The 20,371-nt window shown below is 34.8% G+C and overlaps 7 protein-coding genes, 3 non-coding genes and 4 pseudogenes across 10 annotated transcripts; 13 read left to right on the plus strand and 1 right to left on the minus strand.

The window, feature by feature from the left end:
- Positions 1 to 365: 365 nt before the first annotated feature.
- On the plus strand, positions 366 to 823 carry LOC105641456 (auxin-responsive protein SAUR63). Its single transcript, XM_012226004.2, has one exon. The coding sequence runs from the start codon at positions 389 to 391 to the stop codon at positions 821 to 823; it is 435 nt and encodes a 144-aa protein (XP_012081394.1). The 5' UTR covers positions 366 to 388.
- A 644-nt stretch (positions 824 to 1,467) lies between these two features.
- Positions 1,468 to 2,089, plus strand: LOC105641457 (auxin-responsive protein SAUR68). The gene has a single exon (XM_012226005.4). It carries the CDS (start codon positions 1,565 to 1,567, stop codon positions 2,006 to 2,008), a length of 444 nt encoding a protein of 147 aa, XP_012081395.1. The 5' UTR covers positions 1,468 to 1,564; the 3' UTR covers positions 2,009 to 2,089.
- Positions 2,090 to 2,214: 125 nt separating this feature from the next.
- LOC149495332 (auxin-responsive protein SAUR63-like) lies at positions 2,215 to 2,914 on the plus strand (annotated as a pseudogene).
- A 1,206-nt stretch (positions 2,915 to 4,120) lies between these two features.
- LOC105641459 (auxin-responsive protein SAUR68) lies at positions 4,121 to 4,802 on the plus strand. The gene has a single exon (XM_020682244.3). It carries the CDS (start codon positions 4,274 to 4,276, stop codon positions 4,718 to 4,720), a length of 447 nt encoding a protein of 148 aa, XP_020537903.1. The 5' UTR covers positions 4,121 to 4,273; the 3' UTR covers positions 4,721 to 4,802.
- A 91-nt stretch (positions 4,803 to 4,893) lies between these two features.
- On the plus strand, positions 4,894 to 5,947 carry LOC149495333 (auxin-responsive protein SAUR62-like; annotated as a pseudogene).
- A 167-nt stretch (positions 5,948 to 6,114) lies between these two features.
- On the plus strand, positions 6,115 to 6,680 carry LOC105641432 (auxin-responsive protein SAUR68). Its single transcript, XM_012225967.3, has one exon. The coding sequence runs from the start codon at positions 6,160 to 6,162 to the stop codon at positions 6,604 to 6,606; it is 447 nt and encodes a 148-aa protein (XP_012081357.1). The 5' UTR covers positions 6,115 to 6,159; the 3' UTR covers positions 6,607 to 6,680.
- A 717-nt stretch (positions 6,681 to 7,397) lies between these two features.
- Positions 7,398 to 7,897, plus strand: LOC105641460 (auxin-responsive protein SAUR67). Its single transcript, XR_016321144.1, has one exon. It is a non-coding gene; the product is annotated as an auxin-responsive protein SAUR67 (transcript).
- A 1,105-nt stretch (positions 7,898 to 9,002) lies between these two features.
- On the plus strand, positions 9,003 to 9,802 carry LOC105641461 (auxin-responsive protein SAUR68). The gene has a single exon (XR_016321127.1). It is a non-coding gene; the product is annotated as an auxin-responsive protein SAUR68 (transcript).
- Positions 9,803 to 10,509: 707 nt separating this feature from the next.
- On the plus strand, positions 10,510 to 11,361 carry LOC119369205 (auxin-responsive protein SAUR68 pseudogene; annotated as a pseudogene).
- Positions 11,362 to 13,056: 1,695 nt separating this feature from the next.
- Positions 13,057 to 13,947, plus strand: LOC149495334 (auxin-responsive protein SAUR68 pseudogene; annotated as a pseudogene).
- A 226-nt stretch (positions 13,948 to 14,173) lies between these two features.
- Positions 14,174 to 16,296, plus strand: LOC105641462 (uncharacterized). Its single transcript, XM_020682228.3, has 3 exons — positions 14,174 to 14,577; positions 14,869 to 15,170; positions 15,292 to 16,296. Exons 1-3 carry the CDS (start codon positions 14,361 to 14,363, stop codon positions 15,934 to 15,936), a joined length of 1,164 nt encoding a protein of 387 aa, XP_020537887.3. The 5' UTR covers positions 14,174 to 14,360; the 3' UTR covers positions 15,937 to 16,296.
- A 101-nt stretch (positions 16,297 to 16,397) lies between these two features.
- On the minus strand, positions 16,398 to 17,550 carry LOC105641464 (auxin-responsive protein SAUR68). The gene has a single exon (XR_016321126.1). It is a non-coding gene; the product is annotated as an auxin-responsive protein SAUR68 (transcript).
- A 136-nt stretch (positions 17,551 to 17,686) lies between these two features.
- LOC105641434 (auxin-responsive protein SAUR68) lies at positions 17,687 to 18,347 on the plus strand. Its single transcript, XM_012225969.3, has one exon. It carries the CDS (start codon positions 17,813 to 17,815, stop codon positions 18,245 to 18,247), a length of 435 nt encoding a protein of 144 aa, XP_012081359.1. The 5' UTR covers positions 17,687 to 17,812; the 3' UTR covers positions 18,248 to 18,347.
- A 1,274-nt stretch (positions 18,348 to 19,621) lies between these two features.
- On the plus strand, positions 19,622 to 20,369 carry LOC119369206 (auxin-responsive protein SAUR68). The gene has a single exon (XM_037635266.2). The coding sequence runs from the start codon at positions 19,842 to 19,844 to the stop codon at positions 20,274 to 20,276; it is 435 nt and encodes a 144-aa protein (XP_037491194.1). The 5' UTR covers positions 19,622 to 19,841; the 3' UTR covers positions 20,277 to 20,369.
- The last annotated feature ends 2 nt before the right edge of the window (positions 20,370 to 20,371 follow it).

Below are 20,371 nucleotides of genomic sequence, written 5' to 3' on the forward strand. Positions count from 1 at the left end.
CCGTTGGTAACTGAAAATGGTTAGATTTTCATTGTCACTAATGTTGTTGCCAAAAACTAGAGATACCCTTTTTGATGTGATTGATGTTTATTAATGATCATGTATTGGAAAAACCGATTGGATTTACTGTTTCCTTGAGCAAAAAAATAAATAAATTTTAATTAAATGAAGCTTCTCCCATGATAAGAATTCACCTAACATAAATAACTATGCCCAACAACACATCTATCCCCTCCCCCAAGTAACTAAGTGCTTTAGCATTGATAATAACAGTGTAAGGAAAGCTACATAATTTGGATTTCTCAAGCCTTTTGAATCTATAAGTAGTCATTGCCTTCCATTCTGCTTACTGAACCAAGCACTCCTTCGACCCTGAAAACGAAAAATCATGAGCCCAAAGAAGCTTATCAAAAGAGCAAGAAAATGGCAAGAGATTGCAGCTATGGGGAAAAGATTTTCTTTTCCTAGAAGCAATGGCAGTAAAAATGTAGATAGTTCTTATATATCATTGGCTGGGACAGGAAACTTTGTTATTTACACAATTGAGGATCAGCGATTTGTTCTTCCCATATCATATCTCAGATGTAACATCTTTATAAAGCTGTTAAAGATGTCTGAAGAAGAATTTGGACTACCAAGCGAAGGGCCTATCAAATTGCCATGTGACACACTTTTCATGGAATACATAGTCTCACTCATCCAGAAAGGTTTAGGTAAAGATGTAGAGAAAGCTCTGCTTATTTCCATGGAAACTAGTTGTTGCTCATTGTCTACTAGTTTCTATCAAGGAAACACAGCGCAGCAATTGCTTGTTTGTGGTTAATCAATTCTCTGAAAATAGTAATCTTCCCTGTACTTCTCTCACATTTTTTCAAAAAGCTTCCTAGATGCTTTACACTATAAAGTAGACTTAAATGCAATTGAAAAAGTAACAGAATACAGAGAGCCATCAAAAGTAGATTAAATAGATTTAATTCGTATGTAGACAATTTTGAGAGAATTTGTATGTAGAAAATTCTGCCCTCCAAAATTCACTCTTAAAATTTCACAGTAGTGACCTTTCCAAGTCCTGAATAGCATCTTATTAATGAGAAAGTGAATATATACAGAATAATGAGATATACTTACCATAAATGCGTACCTGGAAGTTGTTGGGCATACTGGGTCCAATTTGCTTTCCACCAGATAAACGCACAGACAACAGAATCAGGCTTGCACAATCTAACCAGATACTATTAATAATTTAGATCACATTCATTGAATGCAACAATCAGAGACTAGTTTTCCAATTTTTTTAGTAAACCACTTGATGAAATGATTTTCAATTTTCAATAAGTAAAAATGCCACTTGCCGAACAGGCTATAGCATCAAACCAATCACATGGTTGCTTTCCATATAACTGTCCACTATAGGACCTCCATCACATGGGCTGTCTCTCCCATATGAATATAAATAGTTAGTCATTTCCTTAGCCTTATCACAAATCACAATATCAGTATTATCTAAAGATCTCCTCCATTTTCTGCAAAAGTCATTTTACCTTCAGTTTTATAGAGCAACAAGATGATCAGCACCAAGAAGCTACTGAAATTGGCAAGGAAGTGGCAGAAGCTTGCAGCATTGAAGCGGAAAAGAATAACATCGCCACGGACCAATAATTTGGATAACAGAAGCTGTAGCACATCATCAATGGCTGAGAAGGGTCATTTTGTAGTCTACTCTACAGATCAAAAAAGGTTTGAGATTCCTTTGGAATATCTTAACAACAAAATGATCAGAGAGTTGTTCAACATGGCAGAGGAAGAATTTGGCATGCAAAGCAATGGCCCTCCCACATTACCATGCGACACAGAGCTCATGCTATACGCAATTGATTTAATCAAACAACAAGTTACTAGAGATGTAGAAAATGCTTTCTTGATGTCCATATCTAGCAGTTGTTTTTCAGTGTCTTCCTGTCTCCAAGATCAAATAACAAGCCACCAATTACCAATATGCAGTTTTTGAAGAGTTATGAATTAGATTGTAAACAAAGTATAAAAGTGTACATGGATACGATTTATCTTAAGTTTCAACTTTTTCTCATAATTAATGTGTCCATTATATTAGACCTTGTGATTTACAAGCCTCTAGCAAGACCAGTAGCACTTAATGTTGTCCTTCAATTAAAAAGACAGAAAGAGATCCACAACCAAACTTACTAACAAATAGCTCCAGCAAAACTAGGAATCATTAAACATAAATAACCACAACAACAAACCGAAATATCTTCCCTAAATTATAACCACAAGCTTCTTCATTGAAAAAACGACAGCAAGAAAAAATGCATGACATGGAATTTCACAAACCTTTTAAATATATAAGCAACCAACTCCTTTTGCCCTTCACTCAACTCAAAATAGTTATAAGATCAAAATCTTCCCTTTCAACAAAGAAAAAAAAGCATGATCAACCCAAAGAAGCTCCTCAAAATAACAAGAAAGTGGCACCGGATAGCTATCATGAGGAGCAAAAGAATTTTTTTTACAAGGATTTCTGGTGCAGAAGTGCAAATTTATCCAATGCATCCTCTTCTGATACATAAAATTTTGTTATCTACACCAATGACCTCAGGCCATTTGTCAATGTCTGAAGAAATGTTTAGCCTACCAAGTGAAAGTCCTATTGAATTAACTTGCGATGCTGCCTTCACAGAGTGCGTCGTTTCACTCATGAAACGGGGTTTAACTGAAGAAATAGAGAAAGCTCTGCGGATGTCCATGGAAACTAGTTGTTGCTCATCGTCCTTTGGTTTCCATCAGGAACATATAGATCACAATTACTCATTTTTTGGATTTTGAAATAGTTCAGTTTTGAAAGTGATCCTTGTACTGTAATTTATACAAGTTATATCGTTTGATAAATCCCAATGTAAAGTATTTTGTTTATAATGAATCATCTTCGATAACAAAAATAGCAGATGACTCAAGAACCGTGTCTAAAGTGCCAAATATGAAATCAAATAAACCTCAAGCTAACATCCAGAAAATTTGATACTAATATTCAATATATAAAATGATTCTATGCCAACCTTTTCAAGTTATAAGAAGGGGAAAAGAAGATATTTTCTTGAAATCTCAATTTGGTTAGTGAAGAATTCTCTTAGCGCAATGCAGCAATTTCATGTTTAGACTGAATAACACAATGAAGCAATCTTCTTTATAAGCCTAAGTGAATGGATTTCACAAAACTTATTCAGCTCACTTTGCTTTCAACAGCCAGTCTTTTTTTTTTTTTTTTTTTGGTGTGTGATTTCAATGTGTTTACTTATATATCAATTAATTGTCAGACTAATTAATTTCCAGAGTAGGAATTTACTGATCAGTTAGGCAAGAATAGTAGACACAGCAGTGAAACTGGAGGGTTAAATCCAAGCAGAATAATCTGAAAACACTAAAGCTTAACAAACAGCACAATCTGACATGCTGCAGAATTGCAGCAACAAAACTGGATTAACAAGCCATTGGTTCTTTCTTCACTAGCATATGCCACAAAATAGAAAAATCTATTTTAAAATATAGAATACAATCACATCAACTTCTTAAATACCTGTATGCATACAATCACATCAACTTCTTAAATACCTGTATGCACCTTACTGGCACAAGTTGATCATGGGAAAATTGGATAACCCTCAAGTTCACTCTATATAGAATTCCACAACATTGATCTTAAATGTAAACTTGCTTCCAACCATAGGTATTTGTTTGGCAGTCCCCAGACAAATTGGTTCAATATGCTACATGTTTATCCCACATATATCTGGACAGCAGAACTAAACTTGCACATACCCTTCCAGCTTTGACCACAGATTTAACTGGTAGTTGAGTTTCTTGAATACAGATTTGTAGTCATTAAACGCAGCCATCAAATGTAGGCCAAGGTTGTCATCAGTTTATGAATTTCGATATATGGCCACGACCCACCACCATTCATTATCAATTTTACTGGTTAACCACTTGGAACAAATATGCTCCACCTTGGTGTGTCAATTGCCGAACATAAGAAAACATGCCAGCCTTGCAAACAATCTCTTACAACCTCTATCACATGGTTTTGCTTCCAATGCAACCCTGCATAGTGGGAACTCCATGAAGTGGGTATTGCCTGGCCTTGTGAATATATATTCAAGTCTCTCACTTTCCCTTCTACACATCTCAGTATTACCGTTCAGTAAGCTATAATCTAAAGCATTCTTCAAAATCTTTTTCATCAAGTTTATAGACTAAAAATATGATTAGTGCCAAGAAGCTCCTCAAATTGGCGAGAAAATGGCAGAAGCTTGCTGCTTTCAAGCGAAAAAGAATCACGTTACCTCAAGCCACTGGAAGCATTAATACAAACAGTTGTAGCACATCACAAATGGCAGAGAAAGGCCATTTTGCAGTGTACTCTGCAGATCAAAGACGTTTTCTTCTTCCTTTGGAATATCTTAACAACGAAATTATCAGAGAGCTGTTTAAAATGGCGGAGGAAGAGTATGGATTGCAAAGCAATGGACCTCTCACATTCCCATGTGATGCAGAGCTTTTGGAGTATGCAATTGCTTTGATAAAAAAGCAGGTTACTAGAGATGTGGAGAATGCTTTCTTGATGTCCATAACTAGCAGTTGTAGTTCACTGTCTTTCTGTCTCCAAGATCATATGAAAAGCCATCAATTTCCAATTTGCAGTTTTTGAAGAGTTATATTTAGTTCTGTAAACAAGCCACGCTAGTGTACATTGATTCAATTTATAAGAATTCCCAAAAGCATTTTTTATAGTTAGTTGCATTCAATAAAATTGGCCAATGCATATAATTTTGACTTTGAAGAACTCCAATCGAAAAATCAGCCCCGAAGACTTAATGATTAATGAGACTTAAAAAAACAATATTTGTGCTAAGCTTGAGCCAGAAAAAGAACTGAGATCACAACAAAAAGTATGCTTCCCGATAGTTGTAGAAATCACCAAACATAAATACCTACGCCAACAACCTAAGCATCTATAAACTAATTAACCATATGATTCTGCTTTCGAAATAACAATAGAAGGAAGGAAAGCTACAAAGCCTCGAATATCTTAAATCTTTTGACAATATAAGTGGCCTACTTCTTTCCCCTTCACTCGAGTAAATGTTGTCCTAAGATCTAAATCTCCTCTTCCAACTCAGAACAAAAAGCATGATCAGCCCAAAGAAGCTCATCGAGAAACAAGCAAATGGAATAAGATAGCTGCAATTAAAAGGAAAAAAAATTTCATTTCCTAGGATCAGCAACAACAGAAGTGCAGATTTGTCCAACACTTCAGCCAATACACGAATTTTTGTTGTCTGCACCAACGATCACAGGCAATTTGATATTCCTGTAGAATATCTCAGCAGCAACATCATCAAAAAGTTATTCAAGGTATCAGAAGCAATTTTGGGATACGGAATGAAAGGGGCATCAAATTTCCGTGATTCAACCTTTATGGAGTATGTGATTTTGCTAATCAAAAGGGGTATAGTAAAGACACTGAGGAAGCTTTGCTTCTGTCCATAGAAACCAGTTGCAGCTCATTCTCTGTTCAAGGACAGGCAAGGCAACAATTGCTCATTTATGGCTATTTAGTATCAAAGTAGTTAAATTTTGTAAATAGTAAATCTTGTTAATATAATTTATGTATCATGCCATTCAACTACTACCAATGAAAAATACATTGTACATCAGTGGGCTATCATCTTCCCATTCTTGTTATTCTAAGACCTTTAAATTCTCTCTAGACAATAGGACAACAAGAACCCCAGTTTCTTATTATATATGGTTACGAACCTCCAATCTCCATCTATTATGCTGATCAACCGCATGGCAGAACGATGTAGATTACGACACACCTATGCTCCATCTTGACAAATATATGCAAACATGCCACCCTTGCGAATAATCTTTCACGACTAGCTATCACATGGTTTTGCTTCCCATGCATCCCCACACTTTAGGAACTACATGAACGGGGTTTTGTCTGGCCTTGTGCATATATATTCAACTTACTCTCTTTCCCATCTAACCATCACAAGATTTTCTTTCAATATTCTATAATCTACAGCAGTCTTCCTGCATTTCTTCGTTTAGCACTTTTCCCTTCTATAGTTTAACAAGATGATCAGTTCCAAGAAGCTACTGAAATTGGCAAGAAAATGGCAGAAGCTGGCTGCCATCAAGCGAAAAAGAATTACATTGCCTCGTACCACTACAAGTATTGATTCAAACAGTTGTAGTACACCACTGAAGGCAGAAAAAGGCTATTTTTCAGTTTACTCTGCAGATCAAAAACGTTTTCTTCTTCCTTTAGAACATCTTAATAATGAAATTATCAAAGAGCTATTCAAAATGGCAGAGGAAGAGTTTGGATTTCCAAGCAACGGGCCTCTTACGCTACCATGTGACGCAGAGCTTATGGAATGTGCAATTGCTTTAATCAAAAAGCAGGTTACTAGAGACGTGGAGACTGCTTTCTTGATGTCCATATCCAGCAGTTGTTCTTCACTGTCTTTCTCTCTCCAAGATCCTCTAACAAGCCTTCAATTACCAATTTGCAGTTTTTGAAGTGTTATAGTTAGTAGATCTGTAAACAAGCCATACAAGTGTACATTTATACAATTTACTGTTAGCCTTAAAAATCTTTTCCATACTTGGTTGTGTCTAATAAATTGAACAGGACATATCATTATAACTTTCAAGAACCACAGTAGGTCAGACAACTTAAAATGCAACATAATATACTTTACTCATGAGATTACTAATGGAACCAGAGGATAAGGTACCGTTAACTATAGCATCACCAAGAATGTTATTTAATTACAAATCTTTGTAAATATAAAAAATCTGAAACCTGGAAATTTTCACTCTGTTCTTTCTCTTGCTTTATCTTTATCCTTGCAATCATATTCTCATCATCCCAACCATATGATAAAAAATATTTACTCTTCATTGAAATACTTGAAACCAATATTTAAATGTACAGTGGATCTTAGAATTGTTTCTATGTGTGTTTTGCAAGAGATGATGAATATGATGCCTTGTGATTTATGACTCACTAGTAAAACCAATAAGACTAACAGTAACAAAAAGACAAAATGAGATAACAACTAAAATTCTTTTCTATGATTCTGAAGTTCTCAAACATAAATAACTATGCCAAGCACCCACACTTCCATCTAAATTAACTAGCCATATGTTTCTACATTGAAAACAACAATATAAAAGAAGATAAATAACATGGAATGTCTCAAATTTTTTACTATAAAAGGAGCCTACTTCTTTGCTCTTTACTCAGCTCAATACTGACATACTATCCTAAATTCTAAACTCTCCCCTTCTAAAGCAAAACAAGAAGCATGATCAATAAAAAGACACTCATGAAAATAGCAAAAAAGTGGCGGAGGATAGCTTCCATAAGAAGGAAAAATATTTCAAGTCCTAGTTTTAGAAGCAACAAAAATTCAGATTTTTGCAGTACGTCGTCGTCGTCGTCGTCATCATCAGATGGTAAAGGGAATTTTGTAATCTACACCAATGATCACAAGCGATTTATTATTCCTATAGAATATCTCAACAGTAACATCATCAAAGAGCTATTGAAAATGTCTGAAGAAGTTTTTGGACTAACAAGTGAAGGTCCTATCAAATTGCCATGTGATGCCGTTTTTATGGAATATGTGGTTACACTCATCAGAAGAGGTTTAGCTAAAGACATTGAGAAAGCTTTGCTTATGTCCATGGAAACCAGTAGCTGCTCTCTATCTGTTGGTTACCATCAAGAATATACAAGTCAACAGTTACTCATTTGTGGCTATTAAAGTAGCAATATGTTATAAATAATCCTCAATCACCAATGTAATTTTATATGTCTTATATTATTTGATGGTTCCAAATTTTAAATATAATGTACAAGATGACCAGTTACAAGAGAAGAGAGTATGGAAAAAAAATGAAAAAAGAAAGAGAAAACATAAAGAAACAAAATCACCTGACCATCATAAGCAAGTCAAGGTCTCAACAAAAAGAAGTTACTTTGTTGAAGGTTATGGCATTCTTGTTGTCACATTATGAAAATATTTTGTTTATTATTATTGTATTACATTGCAGCCTTTTTAGTTTTAGAATTATGACTTAGATAGGTTAAACATGAGATAAGTTATGAAATATAGGTAAAAGTGTGGGCAAGTATGGGATTGACAGCAAACCATACTTGTGGTACTTTAATCTTTTGTATTTAAGTGTGAAACTTGATCAATGAATTATGCCCACTGTGAAAACTTCGATTTTATAATGTTTGCATAATCCTCCTCCTTTGAAGCCTAAAATCTGCAGAATCCGTTTCTTTCTTTACTACAGAATTTGTTTTGTAAAAGTTCTGCAGATAATGTTTTTTTCTCCTTCACTTCTTTGCCCCAAACTCCAACATACTTTTATAGTATGGCTTGAGGAAATTTGACTATTAGAGTAGCTAAACAATCGCCAGCAAATAATTTATCACAATAAAGCAAACAAATTGAAACATATGCAAATCACAGCAATGAACTCTGTACCTGTAGACATTGTACAAGGACCACGTGATTATAGAAAAATTGCATTAATGAATAAATTACTGTGATTCCAAAAGCATATTATAAGTAGTTAAGTTTCTGATGTGAGCAACAAGTTCAAAGTATCTGTTAGGCAGTTTGCAGACAATGTTGGGTTCAGCTTACAGTGTGTTTATGACAGGTGAAAGTATAGACAATAGGCCCAATCTGCAAAATCTCTGCCAGCTTTCGCCAATAGTTGAGTTTTTGAATACAGATCAGTATTCATTAAATGCAGCCATCAAAAGTAATTATCAATATGTCTTCATTATTTCTGGTCCATGTAGATGTCTTGCGTCCTGCCCCACCATTTCTTTTATCTATTTTGCTGGTTAAACAGTTGGCAAAAGGATATAGATAAGGCACATCTCTGCTCCACCTCAATGGGGCAATTGACAAAACGTAAGCAAACATGCCAGCCTTTCAAACAATCTCTTGCAACCAACTAGCACATGGTTTTGCTTCCCATGTATCCCTGCAATGTGGGAACTCCATGAAACAGATGTTGTCTGGCCTTGTGAATATATACCCAAGTCACTTGCTTTCCCTTCTATCCACCGCAAGTCTAGCATTCAGAATCTGGAATTTAAAGCATTTTCTTTTACTTCTCTCAAAATTTTCCATTCCATTTATAGACTAACAAGATGATCGGTCCCAAGAAGCTCCTGAAATTGACAAGGAAATGGCAGAAGATAGCTGCTATTAGGCGAAAACAGATAGCGTTGCCACAGACCATTAGAAATACATATACAAGTAGTTGTAGCACATCGCCAATGGCCGAAAAGGGCCATTTTGTTGTGTACTCTGACGATCAGAAACGCTTTTTGCTTCCTTTGGAATATCTTAACAATGAAATTATTAGACAGCTATTTGACATGGCAGAAGAAGAGTTCGGATTACCAACCACAGGGCATATCACATTGCCATGTGATGCAGAGGTTATGGAGTATGCTATTGCTTTGATCAAACAGAATGTCAATACAGATGTGCAGAGAGCATTATTGATGTCCATAGCTAGCAGTTTCTGTTCATCATTTTTCTATCTCCAAAATAAAGAAACAGTCCATCAACTACCAATTTGCAGCTTCTGAATAGTTAATTTGATTTTTATTGATCTATACACAAGTGTACATTGATAGTTATTAATTTTATTAAGGATACCATAAATTTTGGTCTGATCTAGTTAACTTTCTATGGAAAATAATTTCATACCATAAAATGATATGCAGTACCCAATAAATCAACCAAGACATCTTTGACATCCGAAAACCAAGGTCAATCATTTTAAATGCAACACCAATGTGAGTTGCAAGATGAACTGAAATTAAAAGAAAAGTCACCATTTACCCTAGTTTTTCAAGAAAATACAGATAACTTGATGTTATTGTGTCTCTTATATTCTAAGAAAATTGATAAAATCCCAAACCTCATAATTTTTTTATGTAACCCCCTTCCGGTCATGTGTTTGTCCTTGTTTTGGTCCTGGAAAAGGCCATTACATTGACAAGCGAGATGATAAACAACAAAAATTTATTGGATTCTTTCAGCTTTCCTTATTATCTAGTTATATATTACCACCGATCTTCTTGGAAGTGCATAAATCTTTTAACTTTGGACATTAGGCATGCACAAAAAGAAATGAAGAGGGCTTTGATAGCACCCAAAAAGCTTCACTCATGGTTAACCATGTAGTAGCTGATCAGTTTGTTTCTTATTCATTGCTCAGAACAAACAGAAACAGACAATGACCTCCTAGATGCTTTACACCTTAAGCAATGAAATAAAACCAATACAAGCAAATTGGATATAGATTGGCATTCATTGAATATGACCACCAAAATTTGATCCATATTCATATCAATTTACATTTTTTTTTTTCTCCTTTTGCTGTGGTACACATATTTTGCTGCCATAGACTCACAATGCCTATGATATGTCAATATTATGCTGCACCTTGACGTATTTCTTTTCAAAAACAAGAGAACATACCCACCTGCTAAGCAAGCTCTTACAACCATCTAACCCATCACATGGTTTTGCTTCCCATGTGTCCTTGTATTGTGGGAGCCCCATGAAAGAGACTTTTGCCTAGCCTTGTGTATATAGTCAGCCCCCTTCCTTTGCCTTCTATCATAGCAAAATTAGCATCCAGTACTCCAAAATCTAAAGCTTTCTCCTCACTTTTATAGATAAATAACACAATGATCAGTCCCAAGAAGCTCCTCAAATTGGCAAGAAAATGGCAGAAGATGGCTGCTCTCAGGCGTAAAAGAATCATATTGCCACAAACCATTGGAAGCACAGATAAAAGCAGTTGTAGCACATCAGCAAAGGCTGAAATAGGCCATTTTGCTGTGTACTCAGCAGATCAAGAACGCTTTTTGCTTCCCTTGGAATATCTCAACAATGAAATTCTCAGAGAGTTATTCAAGATGGCAGAAGAAGAGTTCGGATTAATGACCATGAAGCGTCTCACATTACCATGTGATGCAGAGCTTATGGAGTATGCAATTACTTTGATCAAACAGAACGTTTCTAGAGACATAGAGAGAGCATTCTTAATGTCCATAGTTAGCAGTTGTTATTCATCACCTTTCCATCTCCAACATCAAGAAACAGTCCATCAACTACCAATTTGCAGTTTCTGAATAGTAAAAATTAGATTTGTAAAAATGCATATACAAGTGTATATCATTATATTTATCAAGACTATCAAAAAATTTGTTCCTATCTAGTTATCTTTCCATGGAAAATCATTTTTTTTTAAATCACTAAAAATGACAATGTGGTGACCAAAAAAAATCAACAAAGACATCATCATAACATCTGAAAACCCAGGTGAATCAGTTTAAAATGAAAAAAAAAATGATCTTATTCCCACGTTCATGTTCTATGGAAATTAATAAAGTCCCAAACCACATGAATGTTCCTTTGTTCTTGTTCTCAAAGTCTCCCACAATTGATCCTGCAAAAGGCCACCACATTGATAATACCACAAACAACAAAAAATTTATTAGAACCTTTCAGGTTTCCTTATTATATAATATTCCATATATCACCAATCTTTTGCAAGATCAGGAAACTTTTAATTATGGACAATAGGTGGTAGTTATATTCTTCAGATTGCCTTGTCAAAGTAAGATTTTGAACTGTATCAATATATCAGTTCAGAAAATCATGGATAATCTAAAACAGGCCTTTGTATCTCCTTTCTTACTCTAGGACACAGCCACAAAAAAATAAAATAAAATAAAAAACATCTACTTCTTTCTAGTTTTGCCCCAAGATGAGGTTTCTTAATCTTATTTTTGTTTCTTATCCATTGCTTTGATCAACCAGCAATAGGCGACAACTCCCTAGATGTTTTATACTGTAAAATATACCCAGCATTGAAACAATACCAAAAGGAGCAGACAAATTTCCAGTGTCAACTTCCCCAAGAAATCTGACTATAAGTTACATCATATATTCCTCCAATACCAAATTTCAGTAGAAAAGTTTAAGGAGATGGGTTTGATCAACTTAATCAAATCCCAAGCAATGCAATTTGGGATTTCCCACACAGTGCGTTTCCTTCTATCACAACTGCTGCAAGTTAAAACAAGTGGGAAAAAATAGATACACGATTGCAATTTCTATTTAATCAATCAAGGATTCTAGTAAGGAATATTGCAGAGAATTTCACTTATGATATCTCTAAATATGTTGATAACATCAATGAAAAGAACATAGATATGCTTTAGAACAATCTTAAGAGTACCTACATTAAGAAAAAATTATTACTTAAAATGAATAACACAATCCTGTTCTTGAAAATCCCAATCATATGGAATTAGAATTTGTTGTTCTTATAGTTAGCAAACTTCTCCCGTCTGCATAAGCAAAATCAAGATTCTTAACCTCATATATCTTGCTGCATACTAAATTTGTTTTGGACTTTTGGTCAACAGCTTCCATGTAGCAAAATTATACTGGTCATTGCAATGATAATGTGATTTTATTGATATACTTTAATAGCCAAGCTGCAATAAAGCAAAAATCAATTGCAATATATACCCATGCCAAACAGCCGTACCTGCTCGTATTGTACCAGTACAGGCCTGATTGTGAAAAGTTTGCAGAACCCTTCAAAAAATCACTTAGAATTCCAAAATATTGGTCTTACATCCAGACTAGAATCCAAACAATAAGCAGCTCTGCTCTGAAAGAATACACACACAAATATGACTTGTCAACCAATAATTGCAATACATCTGTTTGGAGATAAAATGGGCCCAACTTGAAAGTGTCTTTCTATCACACACACATACATATATGTCCAAGACTGTACAACCAAACATGTGCAGCTCTTCCAGTTTTCACTAACAGTTGAGTAACTAGGATATAGATTGGCACTCATCAAATACAACCAGCATAAGTAGATCAAAATTCATATCAGTTTATTGTTAATGGCCACTGCCTATGATATGTCACACCTATGCTTCACCTTGATGTATTGATTTTCAAAAACAAGTAAACATACCCACCTGCCAAAGAAGCTCTCACAACCACGCAACCCATCACATGGTTTTGCAACTCATGTGTCCTTGCATTATGGGAGCTCCATGAAAGAGACATGTCTACATCCTTGTGTATATAGTCAATCCACTTCCTTAAACTTCTACCCACCAGAAATTAGCATTCAGTAATCCAATATCTAAAGTTTTCTCCTCCTTTATATTTTCCATAGATCTTCTCTTTAATAGAGTAATAAAAAAAATGATCAGTCCCAAGAAGCTTCTCAAATTGGCAAGAAAATGGCAGAAGACAGCTGCTCTCAGACGAAAAAGAATCACATTGCCATCAACCATAAGCAACAGAGATACAAGTTGCAGTACATCAACAAAAGTTGAAAGAGGCCATTTTGTTGTATACTCTGCAGATCAAACACGCTTTTTGCTTCTGTGGAATACCTCAGCAATGAAATTATCAGAGAGCAATTTGACATGGCGGAAGAAGAATTCAGATTACCCAGCAATGGACCTCTCATATTACCATGTGAGGCAGAGCTTATGGAATACGCAATTGCTTTGATCAAACAGCAAGTTACAAAAGACATAGAAAAAGCATCGTTGACTTCCATAACTGGGCATTCTTGTTTCTCGTCTTCCCATCCACGACATCAAGAAACAAGCCATCAATTACCCATTTGTAGCTTCTAAACAACAGTAACTAACATGTAAAAAAAAAAGTGAAAATTGATAGATTTACCAGGAAATCTCAGAAATTCAAATTCTTTTTTTCCATCTCTAATCGAAACCCATTATTGTTTCTCCTCTCAGATTACAGATAATAATTTTTTTTAAAAAAAATAATAATTTATTTAAAAAAAAAAAAACTCTTGAAAATAATTTTTTTTTTTTAACTGCAAGGAAGGGCAATAAACTCTTGAAATAATTTAAAAAATATATAAACCTTAAAATTAAAATCCTCCCACAACTCAGTAGCATAAATAAAATAAATAAAAATAAAAATTACTGATCATCCACCGGCAAAATCGTTAATGCTGTAAGGAAACCTAACTCTATTTGGTTTATGATACTTCTGATTTATATATAATGTGATAATTTCACAAATACTTATTCTAATCACTAATTCTTCAAAATCCTCCTTCTTCTATACTGTCAAAATCCTCTTCTTCTTCTATACTGTCAAAATCCTCTTTTCTTCTATACTGTCAATACAGTAACAATAATGGAAGAAAATAACAACCAGAAGACGAACGAGAGCGTTTTTGATCTCGACGATTATGATACTTTTTTCAATTCTTTACCAGTCGGCTACCGGTTTGTCCCTCGCGACGATGAACTAATCACCCATTACTTGATGAACAAGATCGCCAACAATCCAATGCCTCGTAATCGGATTCGCGTTGTTAATTTCTATAAACAATCTCCTCAACTCCTAACTGGTTCGTTACTTCATCTTAATTCCAAATAAACAGCTGACGTGTACATATTGCTTCTCTTGGAAAATTGATTGAATAACTATAAACATTTGAAATTAATTATGTCAGCTGACTTGGACAGAAACATTACGCGCGTTAACTTCTCTAATAAATTTATTATTATTATTATTATTATTATCAGTTGACGTTAAAAGAAATAACGGGTGTTTGGTCTTAAATTAATTATTATGCTAATTACTTGTTTTCTACAATTTTTTACGTATTTGTTCATATATTTATTTTTTTTATGGGCAGAAATATATAAATTGGATAAAAGAAGAGAAACAGAATGGTATTTTTTCACTCCAAGAAACAAAAAATACCCAAAAGGAGGCAGACCAAATCGAAGAGCAGGCAATGGATATTGGAAGCCAACTGGAATTGATAAGTTCATTCCAGATAAGGAAAACCCTTCAGGGGTTAGAAAATCATTAGACTATTATGAAGGAAAGCAGGGTTCTGGGAAGAGAACAGATTGGAAAATGCATGAATATGTAATAATTCATGGAAAACATAGTCCTGCAATTAGCAATCAAAAAGAAAAGGATCACATGCAGGTATTGAAGTTGTATATATTACTTACACTCTCTCTTTTTTTCTTTTCAAGTTTTGAAGTTATATTACATTATCAAGAAAGTTACTGTTTTGGTTTTTTTTTTTTTTTTTTTTTTCCTGCAGTTGGATGAATGGGTTCTTTGCAAGCTTTATAACAATAAAGCAGATAGCAAGAAAAATGAGATTAATGAAGAGGAGGAAACTTCCAATTCAAATGCAACGGTTCCAATAGCAAGTGCTTCAAATCCGGAACTTGCAAATGATTCTATGATTATCAAGCAATCCATGTGTTATCCACAGCAAGATCTATCAGTTTCTCCTCGTTTTCCACCTAGTTATCCATCTTCTGCTATCCCTCCTCTTCCATCAGCACTGGACTACTCACGCAGTGACTATGGTCACCACACTAGTTATCCATATTCTCTTCTCCTTCCTCAACCTCCAGCACTGAACTACTCATGCAGTGATTATGGCGACCACACTAGTTGTCCACATTCTCCTCTCGCTCCTTTTCCTCCAGTATTGGACTACTCAGGCAATGATTATCTTAACGGCTATGGTATCTCATTCCAATCCCATGAGCCGCAACCATGCAATGATTATCTTAACGGCTATGGTATCTCATTCCAATCCCATGAGCCGCATCCAAACTATCATAATGATTTTTATGAAAGTTACTCCTTACATATGGCTAATGGTGACCAACCTGGTTCTTCAAATCCAAATCCAAATATGCACTTTGTCAAGGAAGAATATAATGATCCATGACCAACTGCTTTTGGAAGAAGATGCTAGTATATTGCTTTCGTTTATTTACTAGTGACGAATTTTTTTTTTTTTTTTTATTATTATAAGGTGGAATGGAACATAGAATATATAGACATTTTTAATAAATCGGAGATACAAGTATACTTCGAATTTTTTAAAGAACATATGCTTTTTAATTTTTCCTGATTTGCATATTTTACGTTTTTTTATTTTTATTTTTCTATTTCTATTTTCTCTTATTATTTTATTGTTATTCTATTCTTATTAAATATATAATTTGACATTTTCATCAGGCTCCCCTGAATTAAGAAATGAAAGGTACAGAGCAGTCTGCCATTGAATTCTATTGATAATGGATTCTTGTGTATTAAAGTATATTATGTTGCATTTTAGCTGTCTGACCTACAGTGGTTCTTGAAAGTTATAATGATATGTCCTGTTCAATTTATTAGACACAACCAAGTATGAAAAAGATTTTTGAGGCTAACAGTAAATTGTATAAATGTACACTTGTATGGCTTGTTTACAGATCTACTAACTATAACACTTCAAAAACTGCAAATTGGCAATTGAAGGCTTGTTACAGGATCTTGGAGAGAGAAAGACAGTGAAGAACAACTGCTGGATATGGACATCAAGAAAGCAGTCTCCACATCTCTAGTAACCTGCTTTTTGATTAAAGCAATTGCATATTCCATAAGCTCTGCGTCACATGGTAGCGTGAGAGGCCCGTTGCTTGACAATCCAAACTCTTCCTCTGCCATGTTGAATAGCTCTCTGATAATTTCATTATTAAGATATTCTAAAGGAAGAAGAAAACGTTTTTGATCTGTAGAGTACACTGCAAAATGGCCTTTTTCTGCCATCAGTGATGTACTACAACTGTTTGAATCAATACTTGTAGTGGTTTGAGACAATGTAATTCTTTTTCGCTTGATAGCAGCCAGCTTTTGCCATTTTCTTGCCAATTTCAGTAGCTTCTTGGCACTGATCATCTTGTTAAACTATGCAAGGGAAAAATTTCAAACGAAGAAATACAGGAAGACTGCTGTAGATTATAGAATATTGAAAGAAAATCTTGTGATGGGTAGATGGGAAAGAGAGTAAGTTGAATATATATTCACAAGGCCAGACAACCCATTTCATGTAGTTCCCACAGTGTGGGGAAGCATGAGAAGCAAAACCATGTGATAGGTAGTTGTGAAAGACTATTCGCAAGGCTGGCATGTTTGCGTATATTTGTCGAGATGGAGCATAGGTGTGTCGTAATCTATATCTTTCTGCCATGTGGGTGATCAGAAATTATTATCATTCCTGTCCTTGAACAGAGAATGAGCTGCAACTGGTTTCTATGGACAGAAGCAAAGCTTCCTCAGTGTCTTTAATTTCACATCTCCTTATAATTTATTTGTTGTTATTTTTAGCCATGAATCCTTGTCTTGTATCTATTCAGATATATATGTATTTGCCTCCAATCCAAACACAACATGTTGATATTCAAATGCAACTGAACATACCCACTTGTGTGGTTCATGTCGTTTGTTATGATTTCGTTTAGGTTGCATAGATTTGACACACCTATGACTCATTCACCTTGATGGGTTGATTTTCAAGAAAGAGCCAACATGCCCACCTGCTAAATAGGCTCCTCATCTTCAATAATCACATGGCATTGTTGGATCTCATCTAAAGGTGGTTTGGCTATATATATATATATATATATATATATATATATATATATATATATATATACACACAAGTAATTTCCTTTCTCCTCTAACCATCACAACATTAGCATTCATAACTTAGTTCTAAAGTTTTCTTCCCTCACATTTTCTCTCAGAATCCTTTCCTTAGGTCATATAAAATAAAAAGGATGATCAGTTCCAAGAAACTCCTCAAATTCGCAAAAAAATGGCAGAAATTAGCTGCTATAAGGCGAAAAAGAATCACATCACCACCGAATGTAGAAACAAGTTGTAACACATCAAGAATGGCTGAGAAAGGCCATTTGGCTGTGTACTCTGCTGATAGGAAGCGATTTTTGCTTCCATTGGAGTATCTTAACAATGAAATTATAATAGAGCTATTCAATATGGCAGAAGAAGAGTTTGGACAACCAAGTAAAGGGGCTCTTACATTGCCATGCGATGCTGAGCAAATGGAGTATGTAATTTCTTTGATCAAACAGCAAGTTGCTAGAGATGTAGAGAGAGCATTGTTGACTTCCATAGCTAGTAGTTTCTGTTCAGTTCCTTTCCATCTCCCACATCAAGTAACAAGACAGCAATTACCAATTTGCAGCTTCTAACTAAAGAGACATTATTAGATTTGTAAACAATACATGATAAACTTATATTGATACATGTTATTTGAAGTCTCAAAGTTCTGTTTCAGATTTCAATTCCTCATCTTCGTGACATTGGAAACAACCCCAGAAATTTGCATGCTTCTAATGTAATTTAGTCCATAGTTGCAATCTCTTGATCTGACTTCCAAAAGCCCATCGTAACAATCTTAACAGAAAACAGAATTTCAACTGGTGAGTAATATACTGCAGGCAATATGTACAAGCAGCTCTAAACTATTGAATAGCAACCCAGCATAAAAAGAAAGCAAAGCATCTAACAAAGACTAAGCTAATAGAAGCGTCAACCAAAGAGTGTTGCTTTAGTAATTTTGGTTTATCATCGCCTTGAACACAACAAAAAATTATATAAAGGTAGGATAACCTTCAAAATATGAAAAATTATTTAGCATATTCAATACAGTAGAAAATAGCATATATATTGAAAAATATTTGTATGGTTACAGCAAAACTTTGAAATTTCAAATGTAAAATGGGTGGTGACTAGTGAAATAGCTGAATTTGACTATTAAGTAGGTAAAATTGTCTCTTTCTTGATTTATCTCACGCTTGGGTTCAAACTCGCAACCTCACAGTTCAAGACTACTCTAATAACACACATATGTTTATAGAATTGCACATCAATAATGTGAGTCAGTCACACATATTTGGCCCAGCCAGATACTTCTTTCTGCTACTAAATGCCTATAAACTACACTAAAGTATCAAACTTACATAACCTCAACAGCTTTCAATAAATACTAGATTTAAGTTCATGTCTCATGACTAGTTTATTTTAACTTTGGGTGGATCTTATGGCCATGAATATGTTGTCTTACGTATATTCATAAATGTTTTTCCTTCAAACACAACTGAACAGTCCCACCTGCCTTGCAAACGCCCTATCACATGGCATTGCCTCCAATATATCCTTGCAAATTATTGCTCCTAATTCCTAATTCCGAAGTCATAAGTCCTGATTGGCATCCAAACAATAAGAGTTTTACTTTTGTTTAAAGAAAAGTGTGTAATAGAATCCATACTGAATACAATTTCCATGTTCTTTTGGTAATTCTAGGACATAATAGGTTTAACTTTTTCTTTCTATCGAACATAGATATCTCTTGACAAAAACCTAACTTGCTCAGCTCTGCCAACACCAACCAATAGTTAAGCGAGAATAATAGAATCACTGAATCCAGTAATTAAGACGTAAATTCCAATTATTGGTAGCCTGCCAATTACTCTTCCACTTGTGTGGTTCATGTGGCTCATGTATTTGTTATGATTTCATTTGGTCATGACTTCTGTAGGTTTGGCACATACATGTTTCACCATTGATGGGTTGATTTTCAAGCAAGAGCCAACAATCCTAACTCCAAGTAGGCCCTTATGTCAATCAATCACATGGCACTGTTGGTGCTTATTTTGGCTTCTGGATGTATATATACAAGTCATTTTCTTTGCTCTCAACTCATCTCAGCTTAGCATTCATAACTCAGCTCTAAAGCTTTCTTCCCTCGGAATCCTTTCCTTCAGTTCATAGAAAAAAAAAAGGATGATCAGTTCCAAGAGACTCCTCAAATTGGCACAAAAATGGCAGAAATTAGCTGCTACAAGGAGAAAAAGAATCATATTACTGCTGAACGAAGAAATAAACAGTTGTAGCACATCAGGAATGGCTGAGAAAGGCCATTTTGTTGCATACTCTGCTGATGGGAAGCGGTTTTTGCTACCTTTGGAGTATCTTAATATTGAAATTATCAGAGAACTATTCAATATGGCAGAAGAAGAGTTTGGATTACCAAGTAAAGGGGCTCCTACATTGCCATGCGATGCTGAGCAAATGGAGTATGTAATTGCTTTGATCAAACAACAAGTTGCTGGAGATATAGAAAAAGCATTACTGATGTCCATAGCTAGTTGCTGTTCATCGACTTTCTATCTCCAACATTCAGAAAAAAGCCATCATTTTCCTGTTTGCAGCTTCTGAAGAGTTGCAATTAGATTTGTAAAGGATACAAGCTAGTGTAAAACTGTACGTTGATACAACTTATCATAATTACCAACTCTTTTTCGTGATTAATT

The sequence above is a fragment of the Jatropha curcas genome, chromosome 6 (assembly GCF_041381405.1).
Source record: "Jatropha curcas cultivar XTBG-Jc1 chromosome 6, XTBG_Jcur_1.0, whole genome shotgun sequence".
Classification (NCBI taxonomy): domain Eukaryota; kingdom Viridiplantae; phylum Streptophyta; class Magnoliopsida; order Malpighiales; family Euphorbiaceae; genus Jatropha; species Jatropha curcas.